Source organism: Bubalus bubalis, chromosome 3 (genome assembly GCF_019923935.1).
Source record: "Bubalus bubalis isolate 160015118507 breed Murrah chromosome 3, NDDB_SH_1, whole genome shotgun sequence".
Lineage (NCBI taxonomy): Eukaryota > Metazoa > Chordata > Mammalia > Artiodactyla > Bovidae > Bubalus > Bubalus bubalis.
This window is the reverse complement of record NC_059159.1, coordinates 86,620,231-86,636,881: the sequence shown is the minus strand read 5'-3', so window position 1 is coordinate 86,636,881 and position 16,651 is coordinate 86,620,231. Positions and strand designations below refer to the sequence as shown.

Here is a 16,651-nt window from a genome sequence, read left to right as displayed (position 1 = left end):
CTGAAGAAATGAGAGCTTGTAAAAGTCACCAGAGAAGTTAAGAACAAAGTAGGAGGCAAGATACTTCATTGCAGCATTATTTTCAAACTAAAGCTTTCAATGTACCTTTTATACACTGCCGGTAGAAATGTAAAATAGTACGGTCATTTTTGGAAAACAGTTTGGCAGTTCTTCAAAAAGTTAATTTAAACACAGAGTTACCACACGACCCAACAACTCCACCTAGGTATATGCCCAGGAGACTTGAAAACGTATATCCACCCAAAAACTTGCATATGAATGTTCATAGCAGCAGTATTCATACAGCAAAGATGGAAACAAGTCAAACGTCCATCAAATTATGAATATGAATATAAATAAAATGTGGCATATACAGTGGGATACATTATATAATGGAACAGTCTTCAGTTATAAAAAGGAGCAAGTATCGGTACATCCCATAACATGGATAAACCATGAAAATACACTAAATGAAAGAAGCCAGACACAAAAGGCCACACATGGTATGGTTCCATTTATAGGAACTGACCAGAATAGGATATTACAGAGAGAAAGGAAATAGATGAATGGTTTAAAGGAAACAGATTCATCCCAGGAGTTGGGAGAGGAAGAAATGAGGAGCAGTTGCTGATGGAGGCAGGGTTTTCTTATGAGGTGATGAAAATGTCCTAGAATTAAACACTGGTGATGTTTGTACAATATATTAAAACCCACAGAGCTGTACACTTTTAAAGGATGAATTTTATGATGTGTAAGTTATATCTCAATTTTTTAATGAAGGAAAAAAAGAAAGCTAAAAACTAATTTCTTAAGGGAAATCTTGAAATGAGAAAAAAACAAATCCATACCTCAGCGTGAAAGCATGTCATATGAACAGACATAAGCACATCTCACCAAATTCTGATGTGATGAAAAACATGTGAACATTTCAGTGGTATTACTACTGAGGAAGGTAATTATTCTGGCAAAGAGTGACTTATGCTAAGGAACAGAGTTAAGAGAATTGCCCATGGAGAGAAAGACCTAGATTAAGAATCTGGTTTTAACACTTTCCAACTGTGTGTGGCCTTGGACAAGCCATGTTAAAAAAAAAAATCTTTCCATGACTCAGTTTCCTCTCCTGTAGAGCAGGAATAATAACCTCTCAAAAGTTCTTATAAACCAGCTGAATAAAGTAACATATGTAAAAGGTTTAGCAAACTGCCATGGACAAAGTAAATACTCAAATATTTACACAGAAATAGATTATGTGTAATACTGTGTAATACCACCAAATAATGTTCCCAAAATACAAACATAAAGAAAAACAATTTAAAAGGGTAACATGTGTAGGAGGATCAGGGAGCAGCAATGTGGCACATGAGGAAACTGGCTTTTGAAAAAAATTTTAAAATATGGAAAATAAAATCTACCCCTGTTTTCTACACATTCCAACTTTTAAGGATAGTTTCATTAGAGCTTATTTAAAAGCAAATTATCTCTTAATCACAAAGAGGCTTTTATTGAATCGAAGGCTGAACCTTCTATACATTGAAAAAGTCAGTGGAGGGACTTTCATGGTGGTCCAGTGGTTAACTTCACCTTCCAGTGCAGGGGATACGAGTTTGATCCCTGGTCAGGGAGTTAAGATCCCACATGCCTCTCTGTCAAAAAATCAAACCATGAAACAGAAGCAATATTGTAGCAAACACAACAAAGACTTAAAAAAAAAAAAAAGGCCAATGGAACACAATATTGCAATCAACTATACTTCAATTAAAAGGAAAAAGAAAAAGTTGGTGAGGCAGTATTCCAGGAGTGGCTTATCAGGGTTCTCCTACTTACTGGTGTTTGTTTACCTGGAAGGCCAATAAAGATGCAGATTTCCAGGCCCCATCCCAGAGATTCTGATTCAACAGATCTGGGATAGAGCCTGAGAATCTCATTTCCAACCAGCTCTTGGGTGATGCCAATGCTGCTGGTCCAAGCACCAGACTGTGGAACACTAGCTCGGATGACACAACATTCTAACAGCTCAATTCTTTTTTTTTTTTTTTTTAAAGTGAATTATCTCACTTTGGGGCAGGTTTTAGGAACTATGATTACCTTAGTAATCAGGAAAGGAATGAAAGAAAGAAACAGGGTGATTAAAAATAACAGCTAGTATTTACTAAGTGCTTACTTACATATGAAGCATCATTCTAAATACTCTACATTGCTTTATTTGATCAATTCCCCTGAGCCACTTTACAAGGTAGGTACTCTTATCCTATCCCCATTTTATAAATAAGGACAGTCAGCCCCATAGAGGTTGAGCAATTTGTCCAATATTATATAGTCTGTGTGTTTTGCCATATATGCACTGCTGAAATTTTTAAAATCCAGTAGAATTCATCATATCCACTTCCTGATATAACCGGAGAAGGCAATGGCAACCCACTCCAGTACTCTCACCTGGAAAATCCCATGGATGGAGAAGCCTGGTAGGCTGCAGTCCATGGGGTCGCTAAGAATCAGACATGACTGAAGCGACTTAGCAGCAGCTGATATAACTGTATATTTGTGTGTTCTGTGTGTGTATCAGATAAAGATCAAATAAAGAAAAATAAAAGACAATTCTTCAAAAGTCTCAAAATTCTAGAAGTATGAAAATGAGAAAAAGATCATTTCACTGAAAAGCCATAATTTCTCTTTTCTATTTTACAAACATATATTAATCTTCTTTTTCAAATTGATAATCACTCTTCTCTTAAAAGAGACATTTAATGAATTTCACATAATCTGATTCCTCAGAACTGAAATTATCTTTCTCTAGCCACTTCCTCTTTATTTAAGGACAACAATAGCCAAAATTCCTAGAAGACAAATTTGACTTTTTTTCAAAACCATCTGGTGATCAAAGTGCTTATAAATCAAACTATTTTAAACATTGTTTGGTTAATGAAGGATCTTCTATTGAAAGATTAATGAGTAAAGATTACATACCTTGTTTTTAAAATAAACCTCAATTGGCAAAATGAAACCAGCATACCCAGATTCTTCTACTTTGTAAGGTGGATCTTTGCACACTGAAACATTAAAAAAAAAAAAAAAGAATATGTGAGATGAGAGTTATAGGCAAAGAAAAAGACATTCTTCTTTCCTTTAAAAACAAGAAAAAATAAATAAATAAATCCCATTCTTCCACCTACATCGTTCTAAATTTTCATGGCACCTGGCCAAGCCCCAGCTAACTCTCTGAGTTATTATTTCTTGTTTAGAATCTACAATAATAATCAGATCAGATCAGATCAGTCACTCAGTCATGTCCGACTCTTTGTGACCCCATGAATCGCAGCACGCCAGGCCTCCCTGTCCGTCACCAACTCCCAGAGTTCACTGAGACTCACGTCCATCTATAAATCAAATACATTAATTATTTATCCAAGTCTTGATAAGGGATAGAGCATCAGTGTCACCCATGGTCATGAATGACTTGACCTCAGTTGTTAAACCCTGCCCTAACGCTTTAGGGAAACTGAGGACAGCTCCTTGTGACCCAAAGCTTGAAATCAACTATCAGTTTCCTAACAAACATACTATCTATGTCTAGTCTGTGATGTATATCACTCTACCCCAAACCTCTCAGTTCTCTGAGATATCCTAATTTTCATATCAAAAAGTGGCAAGACCACCCTCCTTCCTTAGAAAAATCCCAAACCCAGTATCTCCCAATGTCATTAAGACTCACTATTCTCCATTACCTCCACCAAAGAATATTTACTGAAATATTGTGATACATATAAACACTTCAAATCTATTTATATCATAAGTATATATAAGAAACAATATGGTTTTTGTATTCTTATGAAGAAAGACTTATTAGACTTGGGAAATGAGATATGCCCTATGAGCTAAATATGATTCACCCCACTAAAATTTCCATTCATTCAAAATCAATCACAAGCCAACTGAAACTATGCTAGCTAAGGCTGCATATTGGTAGTTAATATCACAAAGAAGTCGAAATGTACATGTTGTACATCAGGACCATATAGCACATAACCCAGGTCTGCAGGGCTCCAATCGACCTTTTCAACCTTCCTCCTTTTGTTAGCCACCAAACCTCTTATACTGGATCCAACTGCACTGATTCACCACCAACAGGCCCAGTATTTCCCACCTATGATCGGTCCTCTTCCTGTCTCTCATTCTTTGATTCTACTCTTATTATCTTCTGCTAGTTCCAATCCCAGTTTCCTTATAAAACCTTTCCAGCCCACAAGGTACTATCATCTCTTCTCTCTTTACCCTTCTGAAGTATTAACTGTCTGAAGTACTGATTTGACACTTAACAGACTTCCTTTTTATCATATATTCAGGGACCTCATCTCTAATTCCCTTTCACTCCTTAAGGACAGAAACATTTGCTCAGGAACATGAAGATTGTCCAGGGCTCGGGTACACCTGGATGCCAATCTGGGATCCATCTCGTATTAGCCAGGCCACCTTTGCAAAGTTACACCAGCGTCTGAGCCTCAGGTGCCTCATCTGGACCATGTAAGGGTCAAACAGGATGATGTATGTGGAAGACCCAGCACAGGTCCTGGCACACACAAGTTCTCAAGATGTGACAGAAGCGAGACAGGAGCTCTAACCTGTACAATACCCAATGGTCACGTAACTTTTTCCAATGAAAACAGAAAAAAGAAAACAAGTACAAAGCCCTGGATTTGGATTAGAAGACTGAATTCCATGGCCCTGGACTAAGAATTCTCTAGACAGCTCCAGCTCCATTCCTTTTAAAAGGCAGGGACAGGTATACAGTGCTATATTTAAAATGGATAACCAACAAGGACCTACTGTATAGCACAGGGAACTGCTTAATGTTATGCGACAGCCTAGATGGGAAGGGAGTTTGGGGGAAAATGGATACATGTGTATGAATGGCTGAGTCCCTTGGCAGTCCACCTGAAACACTATTAATCGGCTATACTCCAATATAAAGTAAAAGTTTAATGTAAAATAAAAGAAAGGGAACATGAGTTAAATAATTTTTAAAAGAGAGAAAGAACACCATGTGTAAATTGTAAGCACGGCTGTCAAGACTCAAGAAGATTACATATGTGGGGAAATACAAGTCTAAGGCATTTTTAATGCAGAAGATGAGGACGATGTACCTAAAAATTGGTTAGACATTCCATGAATACGAATACGATTACAAACAGTTATACTGAAGACAGGATTTTAACATTAGGCTATCTCCTGTAGCCCACTTTAGGAAAATTTCCCCAAACTGACATCAGAAGTAAATGATGAATGAGGCATCTCACCTGACCTTACAAGTGTCTCTAATAAAAAATGAAAAAAGCAAAAGGACTCAGAGTGGCTTCAGCCCATCATCCACTGACCACCTGCCAATCTATCATGAATTATCAAATACCCTGAACGTTGAGTGGGGGTGGGATGCCACTAAATGCATGGGCACCCCACCCCACCCCACCCAGAAAGCATGACATTTCCAGGCTGCGGAGCCCCTTTTCAGAACAGCAGTTTCACTGGCCAGGTTGCTTGGGATTTAATCATGCCAATATCATTTGAAGGAAGTTTATTCCGTGGGCTGCTATACATGCCAGAGAAGTTATAGCTGTTCCTCTATACACCCTTTGGTATAATTCATTTTCTCTGTTCTGCATGCAAATTGCTCCTATTATAGAAAACAGCTGTTAATGAGCACATCTTATAGTTGATGGTCTTAGTTTTCTTTTTTTCCACCCTCTAAAGGAAATGATCTGTTATGTATTACTATTCCATAGAAGTCTGGTTTTATAAGAAACTGTTTACCAACTCATACCTCAATTATTTTTAAATGCAGTATTTTTCATCAAAATGAACAATGTCTGTTGAATACCCTGAGTTCTTAATTAGAAGCAAACAACAGAAATGTTTTATTCACAGTAAACAGGACAGAAAATCAGTAGCAGTGCAAACAAACTTATAGTTCTAATAAGAAAAAAAGTCAAATTGGGGGAAGTAGTTTGGTTTATTTATTCAACTGTTTTATAATCAGAATCATTAACACGAGTCTCTAACCCTAAGAATCTATTAAGATCTATGTAATAAGATGCCAAATGTCATAAGTTATTGAGGGTATACCCATCTTTAGAAAGCCATCAAATTTTTTTAGGTGACAATAAAATGAGAGATTCATATTCACTTTTAAATTATATGCATTAATTAAGTAGAAATCACTGGGAACTCTTATTCCTTTCGAAATCCAGCCCAGATTTTAGCTCTTTCAGAACGTCTTCCTGTTTTTCTTCCAAGCTTCTCCTGCTGCACTTATGAGGCAGGCTGATAATATTCATTCACCTCTCAGACTCCTCACTAGACTAAGCAACATAAGGTCAGCAACACCACCATTATTATTTGAGCACCAAATAATAGGTGCTCAATAAATGTTGAACTGAATTTCTTAAAGATTCATGCCACTCTTGATTTTGGGGTTAGTCAATGTAAACTTGGAAAAGGCGATAGCACCCCACTCCAGTACTCTTGCCTGGAGAATCCCATGGATGGAGGAGCCTGGTGGGCTGCAGTCCATGGGGTCGTGAAGAGTCGGACATGACTGAGCGACTTCACTTTCATGCAATGCAGAAGGAAATGGCAACCCACTCTGGTGTTCCTGCCTGGAGCATCCCAGGGACAGGGGAGCCTGGTGGGCTGCTGTCTATGGGGTCACACAGAGTCAGACAAGACTGAAGTGACTTAGCAGCAGTAGCAGTAGCAGCAATGCAAACTGGTATACGTAGAACAGATAAACAAGACCCTACTGTATAGTATAGCACAGGGAACTATATTCAATATGCTGTGATAAGCCATAAGAGAAAAGAATACAAAAAAGAATGTATGTATATGTGTAACCGAATAACTCTGCTGTACAACAGAAATTAACACAACATTATGAATCAACTACATTTCAATTAAAAAAAAAAAAAAAAGACTCATGTCACTCTGCTGATCTACCATTGCTAAAGAAGTTGCAATTCCACAAGCAGCAATGAACTGATATTAACCAAATTCCTCTCCAAACTCCCTCCAATCAACATAATATTATAAAAATGGTAGAAGTGATCAAAAGTGTTGCCACAGAGAGGTCTTCTCTTGAAAGTTGAGTATCTAATGTGGAACTGGTTCTAACTTTTGTTAAGGACATGCCCCAGCTGCCCATTGATAATTATTGCTTTTACTTTATTCATTGTGCTAAGCTCGATAAAGGACAGAAATGGTATGTACCTAACAGAAGCAGAAGATATTAAGAAGAGATGGCAAGAATACACAGAAGAACTGTACAAAAAAGATCTTCATGACCCAGATAATCACGATGGTGTGATCACTGACCTAGAGCCAGACATCCTGGAATGTGAAGTCAAGTGGGCCTTAGAAAGCATCACTACGAACAAAGCTAGTGGAGGTGATGGAATTCCAGTTGAGCTATTCCAAATGCTGAAAGATGATGCTGTGAAAGTGCTGCACTCAATATGCCAGCAAATTGGGAAAACTCAGCAGTGGCCACAGGACTGGAAAAGGTCCGTTTTCATTCCAATCCCAAAGAAAGGCAATGCCAAAGAATGCTCAAACTACCACACAATTGCACTCATCTCACACGCTAGTAAAGCAATGCTCAAAATTCTCCAAGCCAGGCTTCAGCAATATGTGAACTGTGAACTTCCTGATGTTCAAGCTGGTTTTAGAAAAGGAAGAGGAACCAGAGATCATATTGCCAACATCTGCTGGATCATGGAAAAAGCAAGAGAGTTCCAGAAAAACATCTATTTCTGCTTTATTGACTATGCCAAAGCCTTTGACTGTGTGGATCACAATAAACTGTGGGAAATTCTGAAAGAGATGGGAATACCAGACCACCTAAGCTGCCTCTTGAGAAATTTGTATGCAGGTCAGGAAGCAACAGGTAGAACTGGACATGGAACAACAGACTGGTTCCAAATAGGAAAAGGAGTACGTCAAGGCTGTATATTGTCACCATGTTTATTTAACTTATATGCAGAGTACATCATGAGAAATGCTGGGCTGGAGGAAACACAAGCTGGAATCAAGATTGCTGGGAGAAATATCAATCACCTCAGATATGCAGATGACACCACCCTTATGGCAGAAAGTGAAGAGGAACTCAAAAGCCTCTTGATGAAAGTAAAAGTGGATAGTGAAAATGTTGGCTTAAAGCTCAACATTCAGAAAACGAAGATCATGGCATCCAGTCCCATCACTTCATGGGAAGTAGATGGGGAAACAGTGGAAACAGTGTCAGACTTTATTTTTTTGGGCTCCAAAATCACTGCAGATGGTGACTGCAGCCATGAAATTAAAAGACACTTACTCCTTGGAAGGAAAGTTATGACCAACCTAGATAGCATATTCAAAAGCAGAGACATTACTTTGCCAATGAAGGTTCGTCTAGTCAAGCCTATGGTTTTTCCAGTGGTCATGTATGGATGTGAGAGTTGGACTGTGAAGAAGGCTGAGCGCCAAAGAATTGATGCTTTTGAACTGTGGTGTTGGAGAAGACTCTTGAGAGTCCCTTGGACTTCAAGGACATCCAACCAGTCCATTCTGAAGGAGATCAGTCCTGGGTGTTGTTTGGAAGGAATGATGCTAAAGCTGAAACTCCAGTACTTTGGCCACCTGATGCGAAGAGTTGACTCATTGGAAAAGACTCTGATGCTGGGAGGGATTGGGGGCAAGAGAAGAAGGGGACGACAGAGGATCAGATGGCTGGATGGCATCACTGACCTGATGGACGTGAGTCTCAGTGAACTCTGGGAGTTGGTGATGGACAAGGAGGCCTGGTGTGCTGCGATTCATGGTGTCGCAAAGAGTCGGACACGACTGAGCGACTGATCTGATATGAAGCCGTCTAGAAAGGAAACATACTAAACTCTCTCTGGTTTCTGTAGAGACTGGGTATTACCATGGCTTTGGGCCGAATGTCCCTTCCAGTTGGACTCCTCTTCCTGCTTCCATTGCACCACATCAGCGCCCCTAAGAAAAATGAAGCAGGTACTATATGGCCATCTTGCTGTCCCCAACTGCTCTGTGCATCTGGGATTAATGTCTAGGCTGGGCAAAGCCCTGCCACTGAACATAGCCAAGACTTTACATTCCTGACATTTTGAAAAGAACAAGAATCAACAGCTGGATTTTTTGTTTTCATAAGCACATGCATGCATGTGTGCATGCACACACACACACAGAGATTCTGCCATTGCTTCTATTCAGCCCATTTCAAAACAGGTATTTCCAAATTAAAAACAAAAAATGTTTTCCCACTTTCCTTATTTCCCTGAAAATGTATTAAAGATAACATCAGGCAATTCATGAATTGTATTGTTGAGTTGTTTTTACCTTGTTGACTTTTTTTTTTCAAATTAAAATGCAATTATGAAAATCTAATTGTTTTCTATGCAATAGAGAACAGTGGCCACAAGAGATAACTGCCCAAATAACTTTCACAAAGTTATACAGAAACAGCTAGATATAGTTAGCTAGCTGGGCAGATGTGAAACACATGGCTGCCTTCTCAGGATTCACCACTCCAGGACCACTCAAAGCTGGAAAACCTTCAGCCAATGCTGCTGCTGCTAAGTCTCTTCAGTCGTGTCCGACTCTGTGCAACCCCATAGATGGCAGCCGACCAGGCTCTGTCATCCTTGGGATTCTCCAGGCAAGAACACTGGAGTGGGTTGCCATTTCCTTCTCCAATGCATGAAAGTGAAAAATGAAAGTGAAGTTGCTCAGTCATGTCCAACTCTTCGCGACCCCATGGACTGCAACCTACCAGGCTCCTCCGTCCAGGAGATTTTCCAGGCAAGAGTACTGGAGTGGGTTGCCATTGCCTTTTCTGTCAGGCCACTAGGACAAGCTTATTATACACAAGTCCCCTCCTGAAAGTGTTAGTTGCCAAGTCGTGTCTGAGTCTTTGCAACCCCCTGAACTGTAGCCCACCAGGTTCCCCCATCCCTGGGATTCTCCAGGCAAGAATAGTGGAGTGGGTTGCCTTTTCCTTCTCCAATGCATGAAAGTGAAAAGTGAGAGTGAAGTCGCTCAGTTGTGTCCGACTCTTAGCAACACCATGGACTGCCGCCTACCAGGCTCCTGTGTCCATGGGGTTTTCCAGGCAAGAGTACTGGAGTGGGGTGCCATTGCCTTCTCCAATACTCTACAACAAAAACGGCCCTGTCCCTCTTCTGGGTTCAGCCTTTTTTCTCATTGATCCCATTAGCTGATCCTAATATACAAGCTATGATCAAGCCCCACCCTCACACTAGATTAATTCTGTGCTTTCCAACGGCTAAGGTTGTGTCTCAGGCCTCTTTTCATCTCTGAACCCAGCCTACTCTTTATGAAATGCAGTAGAATTAATAAAATGTAACTTTAGTATGACCTCAAAGGAAGAGATGGAGCAAGCCTGGAAGTTGAGAAGAAATGCCTGGGTGGCAAACAGAAAGTATGAGCCTGAGTTTTGCATCAGGAAAGTAACAGCCTAACAGAATAGTCAGTATAAGAAGAAACACTGAAGATGATGCAGACAAAAACAGGTAATATGGAAGAAGCTTATATACTTCCATAGAGAATTCACACCATACACACTTAGAAATTCACATCCAAACCCAGGGAGGGTAAAATGGATAACATATATAAAAAAGGGATTGTTAATTTTGAATGTTACACAAAACTCCTAGACTTGGAGTAAGAGTTCACAACTCCAAACTGGCTATGTTGAAAAAATCTTAATGATGATACATAAACACAGCTTCATTGTTTAGTAACTTGGGATCTGTATGTATAGACTCAGAAGATCCATGACTCTCTCCAGAAGGGGGAGAAAATAGATGATTTTTTTTAATGTATACACATTTTCAGCTTTCGGAGAAGTTACATCACTAGCCCAACTAGCTGAGTTAAATCAATACATTTCATCTGGAGAAGACCTAATTACCTTATTAAAATAAGACCTCCTTCATAATCATTTCTTCAAGGATCATATAACAAGCCAGCAAAGGAGTACAAAATGGCAACCCACTCCAATATTCTTGCCTGGAAAATCTCATGGACAGAGGAGCCTGGCGGTCTACACACTCCATGGAGTCACGAAGAGTCAGAAGACAACTGAGCATGCAGGCACACACACACACAGATTGCAGGATTTTAGTTCCCTAAATCCCAGTACACAGCTGTGAAAGCACAAAGTCCTAACCACTAGACTGCCTGGGAATTCTTGCCATGTCTTAAAATGTCAGTTATCTAGGTGCAAAATTCACCAAAACACTACATCATATACTTCAAAGTTGCAAAAGGCTGGATTTTAAATGTCCTCATCACAAAAAAAGAAATGAAAATTATGTGATGGAATGACGGCGTTAGCTGATGCTATGGTGGGAATCATTTTGCCATATATAAATGTATCCAATCAACATGCTAGACACTTCAAACTTACATAATGTTATATGTCAAGTATATATCAATAAAACTGGAGGGAAAAAATAAGCCAACAAAATACAAAAACTGCCTAAAACAACATATCATTAAGAAATGTTCGGAAATATTAAATGTAAGTCTTCAAGCTTATATCTTTCACTAAAGTTGATAGCGCGGACACCAGTTTGCCCTGAGTTCCTTCAATATAACTCAGTATATAGCACTGCTTCAGCTGACTGGCCCAGTGGAAACACATATCCCAGCTAATATGATAAGAAAGAGCAGAATTAAATCTTCAGAGAAAGTTCAACCTAGAGACAGACCTAATTCTTTTATTAAGAATTATTAAATCAAGAGATCTATCTTAAAGAGACTATCACTTTTAAAGTTAAACCTTGGGCAAAATATTTTTCAGAAAACCATACTGCAGAAGGTCCATCAGGAAAAGCTACATGGAAAATGATCTCTTAGGGAAACTAGAGAAGTAACAAAGAACCTCACAATATGTGGCAGGAGCATCTTCATTTCAATACGTACTATCACATCAAAAAATGAAAAAACAAAACTGGTCATTAGAACTGTTAGTAGAAATGTAAGTTTTCAGAGCCACTATGAAAAACAGTATGGCGGTTTCCTCAAAAAACTAAAAACAGAACTACCATCTGATCCAGCAATTCCACCCCCAAGTATATACTCAAAGAAAACAAAAACATTAATTGGAAAAGATACATGCATACCAATGTTCATAGTAGCATTGTTTACAACAGCCAAGATACAGAGGCAACCCAAGTGTCCATCCACAGATGAAAGGATAAAGAAGATGCGGTGTACATATACCACTTGGAATAGCACTCAGCCATAAAAAATAATGAAACTTTGCCATTACAACAACATGGATGAACCTGGAGGGTATCACACTCGGTGAAGTAAGTCAGACAGAAAACAAATATGTTATCACTTATACGTAGAATCTAACAAATAAAGTAAGACAAATCAATGAATATAACAAAACAGAAACAGACTCACAGATACACAGAACAAACTAGTGGCTACCACTGGGGATAAAAAAAAAAAAAGAGGAAGGGGCTTGATATGGGTAGGGGATTAAGAGGTACAAACTGCTATGTATAAAATAAATGTACTCATAAAAGCTACAAGGATATGTTGTACAGCACAGGAGATATAGCCAATATTTTATAATAAGTTTAAATGAAATATAAGCTATAAAAATTTTGAACCATTATATTGCACATCTGAAACTAAATATAATATTGCTTTTCCTTATTTAATCAAATATATTAAAAGCCACTGAAAAATCTAACTTTCTAAAATAATCACCTCGTGATTTTTGGAACAGCGTAAGTCACCAATCCTTGGGACAGTCCTTCAGCATCTAAGTTTTACCCAGTTTTATCCCAGGTTTTACACTTGGCCCCTCTATCACTGAGACTGATACTGCTTCTTATTTAGAGGGAAAAAGGGAATGGAATGTCTTCATTAATAAAGTTATCCTACCTTCTCACTTTTTTCAATTATGTTAGCCTAAATAATTCAATTCAAGAGGCACTATATAATCATAGGGCTACAAAGATAAGGCTGGCTTCCCAAATGCCTCAGTGATAAAGAATCCATTGGCCAATGCAGGAGCCACAGGACATGTGGGTTTTATCCCTGGGTTGGGAAGATCCCCTGGAGAAGAAATAGCAACCCACGCTAGCATTCTGGCTAGGATATATCCATACACAGAGGAGCCTGGAGAGCTACAGTCCATGGGGTCCCAAAGAGTCGGACACGACTGAGCAGACACACACAGAGATAAGGCGGAATCCTGCTCTCAAGCAGATGACAGTCTAGCCAAAGACACTGTCCGCTAAGTGCAGGTTCTATTCTAGGGACTGGAAATAGAGCGATAAACACAGCTGACACGGCCCCACACTTATTAACCTTATGTCCACTGCTGGGAGGCAGGGAGGGCGAACAGGAGAGAAGAAAAAATACATGTACAAGAAAATACTGAGAGAGTATTGGATAATAGGGACTTCAGTGAAAATACAGCAGGCTGATGTGAAGAATATTGGGAGTTCCTCCTTATTTTAGATGAACATTTCCCTCCCTGAGAAAGTGACATTTAAGCTGAAACCTCAAAGAAAAAAAGGAGCAGGGTATGTGTTGGCCAGGCAGGAAAAAAAGCCCTATTTATGTTGCTTACAGAGACAGACGTGTAAACAGCCTAAAGAAAGCCTGTCTTTACACCTGCCTCCAGGGCTGCTCACCCGGATTTTCCTCTTCAACTGAGGTGAAGGCTACTTCCTCCTTCCTGAACATTCTCTCCCATTCTGTATCCACCAGTTAACACTCACAAACGTTTGGCTCTTAGAATCTCACAGTTTGATTTCTCAAATCTTAAATTCTCCCAATGCTATGAACTCCCAAGAAAACAAAACACCTACTTACAAAATCTTCATGAAGATCCTTCATCATGAAGGTTTCTTTAGGGAGATAGAATTCTTGGGATTTGTATAATCTAAAGTAAGAGTTGTTTGTTTGTTTAAGTCTGTCCCTTGAAATAGAGCTCCTAAACACAGTACAGAGGGAAGCATCTAGATTAAAGAACGCCAACCACAAAAAAGGAGTGGATTTTAAGTGCAATCTGAGAAAAAGAAAGATCATAAGTATAAAGCTACCTACTCAAGGGGAGGGAAACAATGCTGCAAGGGGAAAAAAACCATATGAATCAAGAAACGAAGGAAGAATACAGAAGTGATGACACTCGAAATATTAGAATACAGAAGTTATGATTTTCTCCCTTTCATATTAAAGGGATATTTTTCAACTTAATTTTTTTCTTTTAATAAGTGCACAGTGTGTAAGAGCCACTTTTAAATGTGGTACATCCATCTTTTCATGTAGAGCATGCAATTCTTAATACTTGCCCTTTAAGTATTCAATGCAAAGGATGATGAAGTGATATTACACGCAAGATAGATATCGACTGCATTAGGGTGAAAGAAGTGGCAGTGTGTTATAAAAAATAAACAAATACAGTCAATTAAAGTTAACACTCATTTTCTGTTTTAAAAAAAATATACAACCGCCTAAAAGATGACTACAACCTAACTTCACAGAAAGTCCAAAAGATAATCATCCCCAAAAGGTCAATGATCCAAATTTTCTCTTCTTAATTTATTTTTGCTTTATTCCTTTTCAGTAGGGAAAAAAAAAAAAAAATACTTCCAGGAAAGGAATCAAAATTGTCCTAACTTAAAAAGAACTTAGAAAGAACTAAAAACAAAATTCCTTTTCAGCATCTTGTGGATTCTACTTTCTTTTTTCTGTTTGGCATTTTGCACAGAAATAGCCTATCCTAAGTACACTAATTGATTTAAGCTCCATTAGATATTACAATGGCATCCCACTCCACTACTCTTGCCTGGAAAATCCCATGGACGGAGGAGCCTGGTTGGCTGCAGTCCATGGGGTCTCCAAGAGTCGGACACGACTAAGTGACTTCACTTTCACTTTTCACTTTCACGCATTGGAGAAGGAAATGGCAACCCACTCCAGTATTCTTGCCTGGAGAATCCCAGGGACAGGGGAGCCTGGTGGGCTGCCATCTATGGGGTTGCACAGAATCGGACACGACTGAAGCGACTTAGCAGCAGCAGCAGCAGCAGATATAACAAATGAAGACAGAATGGGGCAATGCTCACATGAGGGCAACTGTTCATACATCGTGCATACAAGAATGCGGTTCCTGTTACGCCTGACGATCTTTCAACCTTCCCAAATAAACCAAGGAAAATACTGTAGCTGCACTCTTGTAAAACAAGGGTTTTAAAACTGATTCCAGAAAACCCTATACTCCAGCAGTATGGATTGCTTTCACAAAAACAATAGAGCACTAGCCCCAAACAATGAAAATTTAAATAGCCAAAGGACCAATCCTGAGTTTTAGATACAGAATTAGTGTCCTTTTTATGTGAAAAAAAAAAAAAAAAAAAAGAAGTAAGCCACTGCTAAAATAAAATCCGATATCACTGCTCAAATATACATTATAAAAATTTAACCATATCATTAAAGTTATGATTTTTTTCCTTGCTCCTACTAAACACAGTAGTGATTTAGTGTTTTCTGTCTGTCCTGACTATAAAAGTGAGCTACACTTATTTTTCAGTGAGATTTGCAGTTCTGACATGTCTTTGAGCTAAATAGAGATACATAGTAAGAGGAGAAAACCAGCTTCCACTCTTCTTGAAAGGGTCAAATTTTATAAAATACCTTCTTCTTATTAAATGCAGTACTAGTTGTAAGGTAATTCTCATGGTCTCTGAATTCCAGGATTTAATGGGGAAAATAGTACAAACATAAAAGCTAAATCAGAATGAACACAAAACCCACTAACAGTCAACATTATAGGTCAGTTTGGTCAGGCGCTCAGTTGTGTCCAACTCTTTGCAACCCCATGGACTGTAGCATGCGAGGCTTCCCTGTCTGTACCAACTCCAGGAGCTTGCTCAAACTCATGTCCATTGAGTCGGTGATGCCAACCAACCATCTCATCGTCTGTCGTCCCCTTCTCCTCCTGCCTTCAATCTTTCCCAGCATCAGGACCTTGTCCAATGAGTCAGTTCTTCACATCAGGTGGCCAAAGTATTGGAGTTTCAGCTTCAGCATCAGTCCTTCCAATGAATATTCAGGACTGATTTCCTTTAGGATAGACTGGTTGGATCTCCATGCAGTCCAAGGGACTCTCAGCGGTCTTCTCCAGCACCACAGTTCAAAAGCATCTATTCTCCAGCAATCAGCTTTCTTTGCAGTCCAACTCTCACATCCATACGTGACTAATGGAAAAACCATAGCCTTGACTAGACGGACCTTTGCTGGCAAAGTAATGTCTCTGCTTTTTAATATGCTGTCTAGGTTGGTCACAGCTTTTATTTCAAGAAATAAATATCTTTTAATTTTATGGCTGCAGTCACCATGTGCAGTGATTTTGGAGCCCAAAAAAATGAAGTCTCTGTTCCCATTGTTTCCCCATCTGTTTACCATGAAGTGACGGGACCGGATGCCATGATCTTAGTTTTCTGAATGTGTAGCTTTAAGACAACTTTTTCACGCTCCTCTTTCACTTTTATCAAGAGGCTCTTTAGTACTTATTCACTTTCTGCCGTAAGGGTGGTGTCATCTGCATATCTGA

The 16,651-nt window shown here is 39.1% G+C and overlaps 1 protein-coding gene across 2 annotated transcripts in view; it reads right to left on the bottom strand.

Moving 5' to 3' along the window:
* Window positions 1-16,651, bottom strand: part of MLLT3 (MLLT3 super elongation complex subunit) — a 289,539-nt gene that overhangs the window by 125,625 nt on the left and 147,263 nt on the right. For both annotated transcript variants that reach the window (XM_025281465.3, XM_025281466.3), the window contains exon 3: window positions 2,965-3,047. In XM_025281465.3, coding sequence (XP_025137250.2) covers window positions 2,965-3,047 — 83 coding nt within the window. The remainder of the gene's footprint in view (window positions 1-2,964; window positions 3,048-16,651) is intronic.